Source organism: Emydura macquarii, unplaced genomic scaffold, assembly GCF_026122565.2.
Source record: "Emydura macquarii macquarii isolate MOO-44397 ecotype Brisbane River unplaced genomic scaffold, CSIRO-AGI_Emac_v2 contig_306, whole genome shotgun sequence".
NCBI classification, from domain to species: domain Eukaryota; kingdom Metazoa; phylum Chordata; order Testudines; family Chelidae; genus Emydura; species Emydura macquarii.
Window position 1 is genome coordinate 672,966 of NW_027130443.1, and position 17,937 is coordinate 690,902.

At 61.2% G+C, this 17,937-nt stretch overlaps 1 protein-coding gene across 1 annotated transcript; it reads left to right on the top strand.

The window, feature by feature from the left end:
• Window positions 1-8,678: 8,678 nt before the first annotated feature.
• On the top strand, window positions 8,679-17,407 carry ATP1B2 (ATPase Na+/K+ transporting subunit beta 2). The gene is made up of 7 exons (XM_067555511.1): window positions 8,679-8,824; window positions 12,112-12,240; window positions 12,584-12,688; window positions 13,301-13,506; window positions 13,702-13,758; window positions 14,914-15,012; window positions 15,355-17,407. Exons 1-7 carry the CDS (start codon window positions 8,713-8,715, stop codon window positions 15,517-15,519), a joined length of 873 nt encoding a protein of 290 aa, XP_067411612.1. The 5' UTR covers window positions 8,679-8,712; the 3' UTR covers window positions 15,520-17,407.
• The last annotated feature ends 530 nt before the right edge of the window (window positions 17,408-17,937 follow it).

The window sequence follows — 17,937 nt, forward strand, 5'->3', positions numbered from 1 at the left end:
TCTGCAGTGTGCATACACTCACGTGTGTATCTGTGTCTGTTGACACACCTGCAGCGTGCATGGAGATATCTGCAGTGTGCATACACTCACGTGTGTATCTGTGTCTGTTGACACACCTGCGGCGTGCATGGAGATATCTGCAGTGTGCACACACTCACGTGTGTATCTGTGTCTGTTGACACACCTGCGGCGTGCATGGAATATCTGCAGTGTGCACACACTCACGTGTGTATCGGTGTCTGTTGACACATCTGCGGCGTGCATGGAGATATCTGCAGTGTGCACACACTCACGTGTGTATCTGTGTCTGTTGACACACCTGCGGCGTGCATGGAATATCTGCAGTGTGCACACACTCACGTGTGTATCTGTGTCTGTTGACACACCTGCGGCGTGCATGGAGATATCTGCAGTGTGCACACACTCATGTGTGTATCTGTGTCTGTTGACACACCTGCCGCGTGCATGGAGATATCTGCAGTGTGCACACACTCACGTGTGTATCTGTGTCTGTTGACACACCTGCGGCGTGCATGGAATATCTGCAGTGTGCACACACTCACGTGTGTATCTGTGTCTGTTGACACACCTGCGGCGTGCATGGAGATATCTGCAGTGTGCACACACTCACGTGTGTATCTGTGTCTGTTGACACACCTGCCGCGTGCATGGAGATATCTGCAGTGTGCACACACTCACGTGTGTATCTGTGTCTGTTGACACACCTGCGGCGTGCATGGAGATATCTGCAGTGTGCACACACTCACGTGTGTATCTGTGTCTGTTGACACACCTGCCGCGTGCATGGAGATATCTGCAGTGTGCACACACTCACGTGTGTATCTGTGTCTGTTGACACACCTGCGGCGTGCATGGAATATCTGCAGTGTGCACACACTCACGTGTGTATCTGTGTCTGTTGACACACCTGCGGCGTGCATGGAATATCTGCAGTGTGCACACACTCACGTGTGTATCTGTGTCTGTTGACACACCTGCGGCGTGCATGGAATATCTGCAGTGTGCACACACTCACGTGTGTATCGGTGTCTGTTGACACACCTGCCGCGTGCATGGAGATATCTGCAGTGTGCACACACTCACGTGTGTATCTGTGTCTGTTGACACACCTGCGGCGTGCATGGAATATCTGCAGTGTGCACACACTCACGTGTGTATCTGTGTCTGTTGACACACCTGCGGCGTGCATGGAGATATCTGCAGTGTGCACACACTCACGTGTGTATCTGTGTCTGTTGACACACCTGCAGCGTGCATGGAATATCTGCAGTGTGCACACACCCCAGCGGGTGTGTCGACCCCTCCATGGTACACGTGCACACACGCAGGCCTGGACATACTCAGCACAGGCGTGGGGGGGTGTGAACGTTTACTGCTGAGCCGCAGCCGTCTGCGGCCGCCACCGTCACGCTGCGCCCCCAAAACCTAAGATCTCCCATGAGCCCAATGGAGGCTTGGTTGTGGGGGGCAGGGGGCTGGCCCCAGCTCTCCCAGAATGCCCTGCAGCGTCACCTGGGGACCTGGCCCGTCTCACGGGGGCGGGGGGGATCCAAAGCTCTGATAATCCGTGCGGCACGTAAGCCGATTTCACAGCCATAAGTGCTTCTCCCACCAGGCACCCCCTCATCCCCCCCCCCCCGCAGTCAGCAGGAGCAGCATCGCCCCCCCACGCCCCGCACTGTACCCCCAGGGGTGTCTCTCAAAGTCCAGTGTTACCCCTCCCAGAAGCCCTTGCACAGCCGCCCCGCTGCAAAGGACTCTGGGAGCAGCCCGCTGCCTAGCAAAATCTTGCACAACCCCTTCCCAGCCGCCCCGTTGCAAAGGATTCTGGGAGCCGCTTTCCCATCCCGCTTCTCCTCCTGGCATCCTTGTGCTGAGGCAAGGCCGTAAAGGATATTGGGGCGGGGAGAAGGCCAGGGTGGGGGCAGGGAAGGGCCACCCTCCCCTCCCCCAAAGGCAGATCCCACTGAAGACCCACCCCCTCACACAGGGTCATGGGAGGGAGGCCGGACCCGCCCCACACCCCACAGTGCCCACATACAGACTGGGGCGCCGACCTCCCTTGGCTTGGTGGGGGCAGGGCCCAGACGACAGCTAGAGACTAACGCGCCTCCCTCCCCCACCCAGCTGCCACCACTGCCCCCACAGCTCCCCACATCCGCCCCCACGGAGGCCTTCCCCACCCTGCCCCCTCACAGCCATCACCCCTCCTCTGCCTGCCCCACAGCCACCCTGTCCTCCCCCTAGTCACAAACCCTTCCTCAGCCCCACCCCACCGACAGCCCCCTCACCACCTGTGCCCCTCCCCCTCCTATCCCCTCCTCCCCCACGCCTCCCCTCTCCCCCCCCCCCCGCACGCCACAGCCGCACCTCCCCTGACAATACTCCCCTCCCGGCATCCCCACCCCCCAGCCATCTCCTCCTTCCTCCCCCACCGCCATCGACCCCTCCCTCCCTCCCCCCTGCCCCACCACTCTTAAAGGGCACCCCCATGTGGCATGGGGAGGGGATGGATAGTGACTCACAGACCCTCCCCCATCACCCCCACCCCAGCTCTCCCCCCCACTGGACTTACGGTGTGCGAGCGGTTGGAATGGGAGGGGGCTCCGTCGGAGGCAGGGTTCCGGCTGCCCCCCAGGGGTTCCCTCCGCACCGGCTGGCCAGGCCCGAGTGCTGGGCGTCCCCCCACCCCACCGCCTGCGCTGGGGGCTGTGCTAGCGCCGGGGCAGGGCAATGTGCCGGGGGCTTTGCTGGCGCCCCAGATTAGCCGCGCCGGGCCCGGGGCCTGTCAAAGGCCATTAACCAAATCCCGTCTGCCCAGCTTTGGGGAATCAAAGGGCACGGGGGAGGGGGCGGTCACCACCCTCCCTTCCCGCCCCCCCCCCAGGGAGAGAACCCAGGAGTCCTGGCTCCCAACACCCCCACCTCTGACCCCCAGCCCCCGCTCCCCTCCCATAGCTGGGGAGAGAATCCAGGAGTCCTGGCTCCCAGCCTCCCTGCTCTAACCACTAGCCCCCACTCCCCTCCCAGAGCTGGGGATGGAACCCAGGAGTCCTGGCTCCCAGCCCCCCTGCTCTAACCACTAGCCCCCCTCCCACCCAGCAGTAGAACCCAGGAGTCCTGGCTCCCAGCCCCCCTTCTCTAACCACTAGCCCCCCCTCCCCTCCCAGAGCTGGGGATGGAACCCCGGAGTGCTGGCTTCCCCCACGCCCCACCCGTTCTAGCCATTTGATCCTGTGTGTCCAGGAGGGTGGCAGAGCCAGGCGCCCAGGCTGTGGGGAAGAACGGGGAGGGCAGATTGGGGGGTGGGGGAGCTCCCGAGGGTCCCGGCCCCCTGGCTCTGATGGGGGTGCAGGTGTCACCCTCCCCCAACCCCACACACCTGTCCGTCCCCCCGCAACGTCGGCAGCCTGCGCTGGGCGCAGTTCCCCCCTTCGCCGCCAGGGGGCGCCTGAGCTCCACCCCCGCCAGCCCCATTGATGCTTCCAGTGCTTCCGCCGGGGGTGGGGGACAGAGCAGCTGGGCCGGCCTGGGGCTGCCGGGACGGATCCGGTGCCAAGAGCAAAGAACCGGGGCCAAAGCCGGTGAGCTGGGAGTCACGGCCCCCCTCCCCCGCAGCAGTAGAACCCAGGAGTCCTGGCTCCCAGCTTCACCCCCCGCCACTCTAACCACTAGCCCCCACTCCCCTCTCAGAGCCATGGAGAGAACCCAGGCGTCCTGGTGCCCAGCAGCCACACCCCCCCCCCATGGGCCCCCACTGCCTGTGCTGTGCCGAGAGAACCCAGGAGTCCTGGCTCCCAGCCCCCCCCCGCTCTAAAAACTAGACCCCCCCCTCCCCTCCCACATCTTTCAGAAAAAAAGCACCTAGACACAGTCCCTGAATTGCTGTCCTTGTGCATTCAACATCGCTGCCACAGGGACGCCAGTGGAGTGACTCCTGAGTGACACCAGGGTGAGTGAGAATCAGCCGCTGTGCAGAGGCTCCTGGTTTATACCAGGACGTACCAGCTCTGGTCCCAGCCTGGAGCACACACCCGGGCCACCCTGGGTCTGTTTGTCTTTCCCCAGCCCCGTGGGGCAGCCCTTCAGCCCCAGGGCAGCCGGGCCAGACCTCCCGCAATCTGGATCTGACTTGAAGAATCCAGAACCAGCTCCTGCCCCGGCCTGCGTTTCACCTGGGGGCAGGGCAGGGCGTGCGAGGTCCTGGCTCCAGATCCCCTCCCAGCGCCGGGGAGAGAACCCAGGCGTCCTGGCTCCCTGCCCCAACCACTAGCCCCCACTCCGCTCCCAGCGCCGGCTGATCCACGGCAGACAGGGAGACAGACTGGACTTTAGCACCCCTTAATCCGGAAGCTGCTGGGTCCGACCCCTCCCTTGGACCCACGCCCGGCGTTGCGACATCGTGGCTTTGTTGTTCAAGGGTTTGTTTGGGTTTTTTTGGAGGGGGTGGTTGGAATGGGGAGGGTGACGGGACGTGTGTGGGGCACCCCACAAGCGGGGTGTCAGCAAAGGCAACACGTGACCCGCCCCCCAACTTCCTTCAATGCTCACCACCGCCCCTCTCCCAAAGCTGCCCCCCCATATCCACCCCCCAGGGCTCCCCCAAACTCCCCCAGACTCCCCTGAATTCTCCCCCAAAATCAACCCCCTCAATCTCCCAAGCCTTCTCCCCAAAGTAGCCCCACCCCTTCCAGAACTGCCCCCCCAAATTCACCCCCCGGTCACCCCGATCCCTGCAAACCTCTTCCTGAAATTTGCGACTGCCCCTGCCTGACTCATCCCCCCAAATTTATCCTGGCCTCCCTGGAACCTCCCCCCTCCCCCAGACTCGCACCCCCTTTTCCCCCTCAACCGCACCCCCTGCCTGACCCTTCACCTCCTTAAAAGTTTGCCCTGCTGAGATATCCAGTGAATTCCCCCCTAGCCCCCCAATTGCCCCCCACACTCAGTCTGGCACCACCCCCACAAAACTCCAGCTGACCCCCCCACCCTAAAACTGCACCCCCAAACTCCTGCCCAGTCACCAGGCCTTTCCACCCAAAGCCACACATTGCCCCCCAATCCGGATTGACCCCCCAACTCTGCACCCTAAATCTCCAGCTGAACCCCCCAACGTTTGATCCCCCAAAGACCAATGACCTGCCTGACCCTTCACCCCTCCCAGTTTGAATCTTGCCCCCTTTAACCTCCCCGAACCCAGACCCTGTACCCCCAAACGGCAGCTGAACCCCTCCTTCCCCCCAGTTTGGGTCAGCCAGAGTGGCATCCCCGGCCCATTTCCCTGTGAGCCGCGCCGGGAATCTAGGCCAAACTTGTTTGCCCCTGTGGAATGCGACCGAGTCGGGCGGGACAGCCCCGGGGTTGGGCTCTGGGCACCTCACCTGCCTTCCCCAATAAACCAGCTATTTCCAGCTGCGTTGGTGGGGGGTGGTGTGGGGGGGTCGATTGTGTCACCGGCCGGTATCGCTGGGTCGGGGTCACGAGGTCAGCGCCGGCCCCGCCCGGGGACCTGCGGAGCCGGCCGGCGTGGAAAAGATGAGTTGCCTTTATGCAGCCTCTCATTAGCTCAGTTTCGCAGGTGGGGAAACTGAGGCACGGGTGAGGCATCTCCAAGGTTATGCAGCGAGGCAGGGCGGAGCTGGGATTAGAACCCAGATGTCCGGGCTCCCAGCATCCTCCTGTTCTAACCTACCAGACCCCCCCTCCAGAGCTGGGGAGAGAACCCAGGAGTCCTGGCTTCCAGCGCCCCACTGCTCTAACCACTAGCCCCCCCACTCCCAACCTGGGGCCAGAACCCAGGAGTCCTGACCTCGAGGCCTTCCTCCCCGGCTCTCAGCCCAGTTTAGAATGGACTGACCCAGTTCCCTCTCTCCACTGGGACAGCAGCTCCCAAAGCCACTTACAGGGCGAGTGAGTTTCCTTCCCCACACAACTGGGTCAAATGCCAAGCGCCTGAATCCCTTGTGACTCAGACCGTCCTGCGCTCGTCCCACACTCCCTTGGGCTGGGAGCATAGGGATTTAGGAGGCACCCTCTAGCCCCCTCCCCTCTCAGAGACAGAATAGACTTCCTGACCCAGGACTCCTGGGTTCCCTTCATCTCGCCCCCCCCCCCCCCCCATTCCCCTCAGGCTCCCAGTTTCTGGGAACCTGGATCCACATCTCGGACCCCTAGGTATTTCTTCCCTCCCCACCCTGCTACCCTGGACACCTGGGTTGCTCACCCTCCTCCCCTTGGAAAGATAGGGAGTGGCTGGGGAGGCCTTCACATGCCAAAGTTTGGCCGGCTGGGAAAAAGGCCTTCCTGACCCCTTCCCTGGTGGGGCAGGGAGCATGGGTGTGACTGCCATGGGGTTCTAATCCCGTCACAGGGTGGGAGGGCTCGCACTGGGAGCCAGCATGGTCAGGCTCTATCCCTTGCCAGGGAAGGGAAGTGCAGTCTAGTAGTTAGATCAAGGGGGCTGGGAGCCAGGACTCCTGGGTTCTCTCCCCGGCTGTGCTAAATGCATTATTCCAGCTCTCTACTCCGCTGTGCTCTGTGGGAAGGGCTGGGGGGAGGAGGACAGAGGAAGAAGAGGGCACCTGCCTTCGCCAGGCTGCTGCCTCTGCCGGGCCAGCTGCCGCACCGTAGCCAGCTGGACCAGTTGAGCCAGTTTGGTGTCAGGAAAGGGGATGCTGAGTCGGTTCCTGGTTTCATCAGCTGGGATCGCCCCGGCCCTCTGCCATAGAGTGTGTGTGTGGGGCTAGTGCCCCAGAGAGCCCCTCTCCACCAGCCCCCCAACTTAGATATCCCCTCCACCCCAGAAGGCTGGGAGCCAGGACTTGTGGGTTCTCTCCCCGGCTCTGGGAGGGGAGTGCGGGCTAGTGGTTAGAGCTTCCTCCCTCCATAACCTGAAGCTTTGCCCCAGTTTCACCTTTTCTCTGGCCATGCCTCTTAGCCAGCAAGGCCACACCCCTTTCCCCAGGCCACGCCCACACACGTTAAGGCACGCCCTCTTAGTGGCAGGATCCCTGAAGGATTCCTCCCAGGTCCTTTGCTGCTAACCCCCTTCCCTCCCCTCCCCCTCTCCCGTCCCCATGGGCGTCTGCACCCAGAACGGGAGATTTAGAGCCGGTGGGGGCTTCGTTCGGCTCCCCGAGGGGGGAGGTGACCCCGGTGCAGAGGCGGGTGGATCCCTTGGGAAGGTCCCGGCTACACTATCGTGTGATCACCCCGCCCTTGAAATCTAAGGGGTGTCTGTGGATGGAGGCGGGGGTAACAGGGCCTGGATGGAGGAACAGACTGTACCTGACCCAAGGGGTGGGATGGGGAAGGGGACGGATGGAGGGTTCTATGGGGTGGAGGGCCTGGCTCCCAGCCCCCCACCCTGCCCCTGGCTCGTCCTTCAGAGCTGAATGGTCCCTGTGTGTCTGGGCTGGCGCGGCCCCTGCCTGGGGCGCTTATCGGGCTGCTGTGTTCACACCTGGTCATTAGCTGCTGGCCCAGTGACAGCCGGCGCAGGCCCACGGCCCTCCAGGGCAGAGCTGGGGGGGCTCGGAGCGTGTGGGGCCCTGGGGCGCTGAGTCCTATCAGCAGACTGTCTTCTTCTGCGTGCCCTCTGCTCACCCGGCCCCACACGGAACCTTTCGCCTGCCTGGTCCCACATGCAGCCTCCCACCTGCCCAGCCCCACACGGAACCTTCCACCCGCCCGGCCCCACACGGAACCTTCCACCCGCCTGGCCCCACATGCAGCCTCCACCCGCCCGGCTCCACATGAAACCCTTCGCTCGCCCAGCCCACACGGAACCTTCCACCCAACTGGCCCCACACGGAACCCTCCATCTGCCCGGCCCCACACAGAAACTTTCACCCACCTGGCCCCACATGCAGCCTCCATTCACCCAGCCCCACACGGAACCTTCCACCCACCTGGCCCCACACAGAACCCTCCATCTGCCTGGCCCCACACCCAGCCCTTCCTCCTTCCCCCCAAACAGCTTCCTTGGCTGCAGTGGAGTGACTCCTGATTTACACCAGACTGAGTGTCCCGGCTCATGCATCCTGGTGCTCTGGGGGAGAGGGGGGGTTGTGTGTCTCCCGACACGGGTGGGCTGGACTGTGCGTGTGTTTGTGTGTGAGTGTGTGTTTGTGTGGGGGGGGTTTGACCCTGACAGCCGCGCTGTGTCAATGGCAGACCCCCAGTCCCCGCCCAGCCGCCCCCGATGAGAGGACCTGACACCAGCCCGCTGAGGCCCTGGCACTCGTGACATGTAACGCACAGCGCCCACTTCACCTGTCCCTGGGGAGGGGGCCCACCTCGGAGGACATCCCCCTTTCAGCAGGAGGGAGGGGAGACTCTCCCCCCCGCCCTCCGCCCTCCCCCCCCTTGCTTTTCCCAGGCCGGCCGCAAAACCTGAATGAGCCTCGGCCCCTGGGAGGGCTCATTTGCGTATTCATGAGCGCCCGTGGGCGGGGCCTCGCGGGGCGGTGTGGTGGGGGGGAGCGGAATAAATAGCCAACGCCGCGGCTGGGCTGCATCTTCCCGCCCCCCCACCACGCTCGCCTTGCTCTGCCCATCAGCCGGTGCAGCATCTGCCCCCCCCCCCCGCCGCCGGGATTTAGGGCGCTTTGCTGCAGCCAGGGCCCCCCCTCCTCCAGAAGCCAGGGTCCCCCGTTTTGCCGCCAGCCCCCCCCCACTTCTGCAGCCGCGATGGCCATCGAGAAGGAGCAGAAAAGCTGCGGGCAGGTGATGACGGAGTGGAAGGAGTTCGTGTGGAACCCCCGCACCCACCAATTTATGGGGCGCACCGGTAGCAGCTGGGGTACGTGTGGCCGGGGGGGGGGGGGCTGGCTCTAGGGCCGGGGGAGGAGGGTGTCGTTTGGGAGGGGCAGGCTGATCTAGGGGGAGAACGTGGGGTGCCTCGAGCAGGTTGTCTAGGGGGGATTTGGGGGGGTCATGCGCAAGAGCTCTCAAAAGGCGGGGGGGTCGAGGGGGAATAAATGGGGTGTCATTGAATCGTTGTACGGGGGGGGTTGGGCGTGCTTTAAAATGGGGAGGGATCCGGGTGGGGGGGCTGTGATCCAAGCGCCCATAAGAATGGTGGCTGTTTTGGGGTGTCACCCGGGGGGCCAATGATCAGGTTATAGGGGAGCCCTTGTCAGCGAAGGCCCCCCAAAGTGGGGGGAAGCGGGGGAGAATGACAGCACCTTAACGGGGGGGTTGTTAAGGGCTGTCCCGGCCCGATTGACCCCCCCAAGGTGGGGGACAGAAATCAGGCGAAGGGTTTGTTGGGGGTTGAAATGGGGGGCCGTGCCCCCCAAATTCTAATAAATGGGGGGCAGGATGAGGGAAATGGTAGGGGGGCTGGCAGGGGGTGATGGGGTGTCCTTCGGGGTCACGCTTCAACGGGGAGTGGGGGTCTCTATTTTCCCCCATCCCAGAAAAGCGGGGGGGACGACAGGATTTCCCATGGGGGGCAGGAAGTGGGGTGTATTGGAATATGGGTTAGGGGGCGCAGGGCAGTCCAGCTCCTGACAGGGGTACAATGAGATGGGGGGGGTGAACTGGATTGGACCAGCGTTGATCCAGGTCTGGGATTCTTGAGGGGGGGAGAGCTAATTTTGGGGGTCTCTGTTCACTTCTCCCCCCCAAAAAACGTAGGCTGTCTTATTCTATGCAGTAGTGGGGGGGCCAAGAGCTGGGCTTACTGGGGTGGAGGGCTGGGGGGGGCAGAGAAGGGGCTGGGGGTGCAGGCTATATATGGGGCAGGAGCTGTGGGGTGGGGGTAATTCCCCCCCCATGCCCTGTCTCTCTCAACTCCCCCCCCCCGTTTCGGAGAGCTGTGCTGGGAAAATAGGTCAAGCTGCTTTCTGTAAGAGCTAAGCTAGCCCCCCCCCCCGTCAACACAGCCCCCCCACACACCAGGAAGGACTCGGGGGGGGGGTATTTTTGTAATGAAGTAAGAAGAAAAAACCCCAGCATTGCCCCCTCCATCTGGGGTCGCCCCCCCTTTCTCCATCCAGCCCCCCCCAGGATTATCCCCCCCAGGGTTAGCCCCCCCAATCCAGCATTAGCTGCCTACATTAGCACCTCTTGGCCTGCCCCCCCTCTGGATTTCTCCCCTTCTCTGCCCCCTCCCTGGCTTTCCCCATATGCAGCCCCACTTTCCTGCCCCCCATCCAGCCCCTCTCCCTTCCCCCATCCAGCCTTGCCCCCCACTTTCCTCCTGCAGGCGTGGCACCATGCCCCCACCAAAGATGGGGGGGAGTGGGAACGGGTTGGGGCTGGATGGGGGGAACCTAGATATATGGGGTGAGATGGGCAGCGAAGTGGGGCTGGATCATGGCGGGGGGGGGGGGGCGGCTCAGGGGGAACCCAGATGGGGGGGGCAGGGCAGCGGGTTGTGAAAGATCTAGTCCGTTTTATCCCCTCGGCCCCCTCCCCCAACAGGGACCCCCACCCCCAGCCGGCCGGATTTATTGCCGTTCGCTTTGTGCAATAGTCCAGGGTTGTGTGTGTGTGTGGGGAGGGGGGGGGGTTGTCTGCGGATTCACCCTTAATCCTGGCTTAGATTCACTGCGGAAGGCAGCCCCCCCCCCCCCCTTCACTGCAGCAGGCGGCGGGGGGGGGGGGGGGGGGATCTGGCGGTGACACGGGGGGGGGGGGGGGGGGCCAATCTGGCTTTGGCTGGTGGATCATGTCTTGGCCGGTTGCACTGCGGAGAAGCTGGTGGCCTGCGGGGGGCAGAGCGGTGGGGGGAGAAACTGGGGGGGCAGCAGGGGGCTGGTGGGGAGGGGTGTTGGGGAGGATGGAGTGGGGGGGCTGGGAAGCGGGGGGAGCCTTGAGGGGGGTGGCTGGCGGAAGGCAGGATGTGGGACAACGTTGACCCCTTCAGCCCCGCCACCATCTCCCCCATAGTCGCCTCGCCCCCCAGACTCAGCCTGGGGGTGGGCCCGGCTAGCCCGGCCCCGCTCCGCGCCCTGCCTCTGCAGTCCTGGGCTAACGGGCCGACCCAGGGGGTTTGTTTGTGGGGCAGGAGGAAGGGCTCGGGTGAGGGGGAAGGAGCGTTTACACTGGAGGGGTGGGGGGGATCTAGGAGCATTGCGCTGATTTCACGGGGGTCACTCCAGAATGAGCCGTGTGTGGGGCACGGCTCTGATCCGTTGCCTTTCAGGTTGCAATGGGTTTACTCCGGATTGACACCCAGGAGTATCTGGGAGCAGTGGGTCACTCTCTGCAATCCCAAAGGCAGCAGGGATCAGTGGGGTTACTCTCGGGGGGGCAATGCACTGCTTCGATCCCCATTGCGTTTGGAGTCACTCCGGATTGACACCCAGGTGTAGTGGATCACACTCAGATCTCCATTGAGGTTACGCCACTGACTCTGGATTGACACCTCGGAGTGGAGGGGCTACTCTTGGTCTCGGTCACCTTCTGGTTTGCACTAGGGTTACTACAGATTTACACCTGTTCCCCTGGATTTACACCCTCCCATGCGCAGGGGCTCTGGAGGGGCTGGGGAAATTGGGTTAGGTGCATTTGCACCAAGAAGTAGTTACAAGCAGAGGGGGCCAGTACGCTGCAGGCAGACACTTGTAGGTTTACCAAGGGGTTACTCTGGATTTACACTGGGAATAACCAAGGGCAGGATGCCAATCTCAGTTACCTTTTAAATTCACAGCTGGGTTAATCTGTGTTTGCACCAAGTTTACACCAGGTTGTAGCTCAGAGCTACTCTGTTCTCTCTCACCTTTGGGTTTGCTCCTGAGGGGCACAGGGGCTGATCGCCATCCCCATTAGGTTTACACCGGGGTTACTCTGGGTTTACACCAGGGAGTCGCTGTGGAGTAAAGGGGCTGATCGTCATCCCTTTTAGGTTTACACCAGAGTTACTCTAATCAAATTGGGGGGTGGGGAGAGTGGAAGGAATCTGGGTGTCAGCCAGGAAGTGATTGGGGTGGGCGGTGAGAGGAAGGATTGAGAGAGGGAGAGTTTGGGGGGCTGTGGAGGGACAGGGTTTGGGGGGTGGGCACAGGAGGGCTCCCCTCCCCCAGGTGTGGACTCTGCCTGACACCCCCCCCCCCCGATTTCTCTCCCCCTCCCCCACAGCGATGATTTTATTCTTCTACCTGGTCTTCTACGGCTTCCTCACCGCCCTCTTCACGCTCACCATGTGGGTCCTGCTCCAGACTGTCGACCCCTACGTCCCCAAATACCAGGACCGCCTCTCCGTGCCCGGTGAGCCCCTCGCACGCACGCCTCGCACGCCTGCGACTTGTCCACCCCGGCCCAGGGGTCCTTTGCTCCAGCCCCCCCCCACTTGTGCCGTGGTGGTGGAGGGGGACCCTGTTGCACCCTCTCGTGTAAGGGGGGACACCCCCCCTCTTTTGCACATGCCTGTGTGAGCCCCTGCCCTCCCCCCCACGCCTCTCCCTCTCATCCCATGTGCCCAGCGAAATTGGCGCACCGGAGGGCTGGGGGGTCTAGATCGGCGTCTCTAGCTGTGCTGGGGAGGGTGGGAGGGGGGCTGGAACTGCCCTCTAAAGCTGAGCCCCCCCAATATCCCGCCCCCCCCCCCCAGGGATGATGATCCGCCCCAAGACGGAGGCTTTGGACGTGACCTTCAACGTCAGCAACACGGAGACCTGGGACCATTACGTCAAGATGCTCAATGACTTTCTGGAGCGTGAGTTTGGGGGGGGGGCATAGGGGTGGAGGAGCAGATTTTGGGGGGGCACTGAGGATCCCGCGAGGGGAGAGGGGGGGTGTCTCGTAGTCACGGCTGCCTCGACAGAGGGAGGGTGCGGGTGAATGGCACACTGCTGCCCCCTGGTGGCCATCAGCAGAACCTGCACCCCCCCATTGGGCCGTGGTTAACCCACAGAACTCCCTGCCGCAGGATTTTCCTTCAGGGCTGTAACTCTTGCGGGCCCTCTCTTCCCCCAGCCCCAGGTGTAACCCACCCCACCCCGCCATCCAGGGGGGCAAAACTTTCCCTGGGGTTCCAAGCACCAAACCAAAGTCCCCAGCGGGGTGGGGTGGGGGGGTCAGGAACGAATCTGCTAGGGAGAGCTTTGTGTTCTGGGTGGGTGTCACCCACTGGTCCCTTGGCTCTGCTCCCGGCCGGGTGGGCCCACGGCAGGATGCCAGGGGCGCGGAGCAGGCAGGATACCGGGCTAGATGAGCCCATGGGTGTGTGTGTGTGGGGCGGGGTGAGGCGGGATACCACGCTAGATGGGCCCATACCTCCTTCATGCTAACCTGCCCCCTCTTTCTCCCGTCTTCCCCGCCCCCCCAGCCTACAACAACTCCATCCAGGTGGCCACCAATGACGTTTGCCGCCCAGGCCGCTACAACGAACAGCCGGACAACGGGGTCCTGAACTACCCCAAGCGGGCCTGCCAGTTCAACCGCACGGCGCTGGGCAACTGCTCGGGCCTCGACGACCCCACGCACTATGGCTATGCCGACGGGCGCCCCTGCATCCTCATCAAGATGAACAGGGTAGGTGTGGGGGGGGGAGAGGTCTGGGGGCCTGTGGAGGGGGGGGCGTGTCATGGTTGGGGCCCCTTTAGCCTGCTGGGAAATGGGGAAAGTGCCCCTTCTGAACTGGGGTGCGTGCCCCCAAAAGCTTTGGGGGTTCTCCTGGAAAGTGGGCCCCCCCCCAATTGAGGCTGACCCCTTCCTCCTGCCTTCCAGGTCATCAACTTCTTTGCGGGGGCCAACCAGACCATGAACATCACCTGTGCCACCAAGGTGAGCCCCTGAACCCCCCCCCCCCGGCCCTGAATTCCCTCTGCCCTTCGCCCCCCCATCATCTTCCGCCCCCCACTTTTTCTCTCCATTGACACATCTTCCTTTTCTCTCCCCGGCGGTTTCTGCCCGCAGAGGCCCGTTTCCAAACTGGAGGCGGTAAGGGGCGTACCTGGGCAGCAGGGAACCCCCCTCAAGTGGGGGCGCCTGAGGGGGGTCCCCAAGTATATACCCCCTAGCTTGTAGCATCCCCATCCAGTAGGAACCGGGGGAGCCGTGGGTGGAATTGATCCTTCACGTACCCTGGCGTTAGCGGGCTTCTGGCTGCACCCTGATAATTGTGTCCCCCAAATTCACCTTAGCGCCACCTGTCCCACCCCCTGAGCAGTAAGTGGCTCAGGTGATCCCCCCCAAAAATGGCACCCAATTCCCTGCATCCCCTTAGCTCCCAGAGCCTGTGCAGTAAGCTGTTTAGCTGACCCCCAAGAACTGCACCCCAATCTTAGATGATCCCAGCTGTTTAACTGACCCCCCAAGAACTGCACCCCAATCTTAGATGATCCCAGCTGTTTAGCTGACCCCCCAGAACTGCACCCCAATCTTAGATGATCCCAGCTGTTTAGCTGACCCTCCCCAAAACTGCACCCCCAATCTTAGATGATCCCAACTGCACCCCAATCTTTGAGGGCCCCCCAAATTCCCTGCACCCGCCTTAGCTCCCAGCCCCGGAGCAGCCACGGTTTCTCTCCACTCTCCTTCTCAGCCCCTTATTCACTCATTTCATCTCGCTCTCCTCCGCCTTCCGGCAGCTGAACCCCGAGTTGGAGCGTGCAGTAAGAACAGGAGATTTTTGGGGGGAGGTGGCTAATTAAATGGGGGCGGGAATACCGGGGGGGAGGAAGCCAGGGACATTGGGGGGGAGATGGCTAATTAAATGGGGGGGATTACGGGGGTGGAGGGGAGGAAGCCAGGGAAATGGGGGAGGGGGCTAAGGCTAAGGCTGGCGGGACAACGAGGGAGCTGGGGTAGGGTTTTTTTTTGGGGGGGCAGAAGATGCTGATGTGAACACACGGGGGAAGGAGTGCAGGGGGGGCTGGAGGGGATTGTGAGCACCCCCTAACCTCTCTTTTTTTTTTTTTTCTCCCCCTCCGCCCCAAGAAAGAGGAGGACGCACAGAAATTGGGGGAGATGACCATGTTCCCATCCCAGGGCCACATCGACCTCATGTACTTCCCCTACTACGGCAAGAAAGTCCATGTGAGTGGTGGGGGGGCCCTGGCCTCAGCCGGGGAGGGGGCAGGTGCGGATGGGGGGGGTGATCTCTGCTGGGGGGCAGTGCACAGCTCTGGGGGGGCTGTACAGTGATGGGGGGGGGGGGGTCCCTGATCTCAGCTGGGGGGGCTGTGGAGTGATCAGGGAGAGAAACCCCTGCTCTGAGAGGGGAGCGGGGGCTAGTGGTTAGAGTGGGGGGGGGACTGGGAGCCAGGACTCCTGGGTTCTCTCCCTGGTTCTGGAAGGGGAGTGGAGGCTAGTGGTTAGAGCGGGGGAGCTGGGAGCCAGGACTCCTGGGTGCCATCCTCCCTCCCTCACCCCCCGCAGGTGAACTACACCCAGCCCATCGTGGCGGTCAAGTTCCTGAACCCGGAGCCCAACGTGGACCACAACGTGGAATGCAGGATCAACGCGGCCAACATCGCCACCACCGACGAGCGCGACAAGTTCGCCGGCCGCGTGGCCTTCAAGATCCGGGTCAACAGGGACTGAGGGAGCTCCCCCGACCCCCGCCTCCCTTCCCCTGCCCCACACCTCTCCCGGGGCCCCCCCTCTCCCCAGCAAGTACATCGTGGGTGGGGCTCCATGGAGGAGGAGGAGCCTGTTGCGTAGAGGGTCGCCCAGGGCTCCACCCACCCCAATATATCATGGGCGGGGCTTGGTGGAGGCGGAGCCTGTTTCGCTGGAGGGGGTGGGGGACACCCCCTGGGATTTGGGGGGGCCGGGGGGATGGTTGCTGTTGAAATCTTCCTGCTGTGAGAATCCTGGATAACTAACCTGGCCCTTAGGGCCTCTTTAGTGACAATCTCCCCCCCTCCCCCACGCTACCCCCACACCCCCAAAAAATGTGCTTATTACACTGAAGGGTCTGGTACCACCCCCCGCCCAAAACCTCTGGAATGCTAGGTCGTGTGATCTCTTCTAATGCCCCCTCCCCCTTTTTTTGGGGGGCAGCTCAGAGTCTGTGCCCCCCTCCCCTGGAGATGTTTCCTAATATAATAATAAATGTATATAGATATTTTTTATATATATATATTAAAAATTAAGATACCGCGGAGTCCTCTATTTTCCTCCCGTGCACCCCCCCCCCCCCAACGCCCCCGCTCCCCTCCAGTCCCCCACCTCTCCCCCCATTTTCCATTCGCCACCCACCCTGCACCCCTAAAACAGAAATGGAGATTGGGTGCTGTTTTGTCTTCAGCGGGTGGCACTTTTCTTTCCCTAGTAGATGCCAGGTTGGTTGTGGCACGTATGCCGGGAATCAAAATGGCTGCCATTCCACAGCCAATGACGTGTCAGCCGCCGTCCGTGTAGGCCGGGAATCAAAATGGCCGCCATTCCACAGCCAACGTCATGGCGGCTGTTGTCCGCGTAGACCAGGAATCAAAATAGCCGTCATTCCACAGCCATATCCACATCGTCCGTATAGGCTGCGAATCAAAATGGCTGCCATGTTGGCTGTGGAACGTCAGCCCTTTTGACTCCTGACCCGTGAAATAATCATGGCAGCCATTGGTTGTGTAGGCCCAGAGTCAAAATGGCTGCCCTTGGGCTGTGGAAAAGTGACCCATTTTGATGCTCGGCCTGTGTGGGCAAAGTCTGATCAACCTGGCTGGGCCATGTAGGCCTGCAAATAAAATGGCCGTCCCTTTCAGCCTCCTTTTTTCTACGTCTGTGAGGAAACAAAATGGCCACTGTCATCACCGGCTTGCCGCAGCCTCTGAGGAGCGGTCGCTGTTTTGAGGCTTGGTCCTGGAATGGTGGCCATCTTGGATTCCTGGCCTCCATGGCTAATGGCTGCCATCTTGGGCTGTAACCCCCCCAGCACCTCGTACTCCCACAAATGTGACACCCCCACCCCTTCCTCATCTTAGGTTTTTGTCTTCCTCTTTTAATGTACAGTTATTTTTAATCTGTCTTTTCGCTTAATGCGGCATATGCACTGAGACGAGACTTGATTTTCCCCCTCCTGGGACGTCCTTAACTCTGCCCCTGAAACAGCCGATGCAAACCTTGCCTGAAACAGACTCCTGCCTGGTCTCTAGTCTCCTCTGCTGCGGTCTGTAAACCACGCGTGTGTGTTTGTTTGTTTATTTTTAAAGGGGGGAAAAAATAATTCCCTTTTATTTGGAACTGGAAGTAATTTTTTTTTAAAAACAATCACAAAATCCCTTTTCTTTCCCATTTCCCTCATGCTGCCTCCTCGCGAGCTCGCTGCTTGAATGAAATAACTTAACTCCTTTGCTTTTTAACCCTTTTTTTTATTATTATTATTCTTATGCGGGTTTTGTTTTTATTTGCGGAATTATTTAATTGCCTGCATCGGATCTACTGTAAAAGATGAGGAGAAATAAAAAAAAAAAAAAACCTTTAAAAACTGCAGGTGGTGACGGAGGATTTAATTTCCAGTGTGGCGTGTTTTAGAGCCTGTGGAACTCACTGCGACAAGGGACTGAGGTCACGGATGGGATACAAAAAAAAACCAATGTGCCCTTTGCAATTGACTTAATATCGCACTAACGGAGCCCAGTATAATTTATCTCCAGCTACGGATGCAATGCGGCCTAGTGGATAGAACCGAGAACTGACTAGGAAAGTCACTTGCCTTCTCTGTGCCTCAGTTTCCCCATGAAAAGGAGGCTCCTGATCCTGACTCCCTTTGTAATGTGCGTGGAGAGCCACTGTTGAAAGGAGCAAGGGATTATTAATTAAAAGGGACGGAACCTCCTGGGGTCTTTTTAATTGATTGGTCTTCCTGTGAGGGAAGCAGGATATGATCCCCATTGTACAGAGGGGCTAATCTTTTAGCCTCTCCACACCTCAGTTTCCCCTCAAGGGCCAGATTGCAGCCAGCACCCCGTGGCCCCATTCCCTGAGCCAGCCAGTCCCCTGGCCGGGGGCCGGATCAGA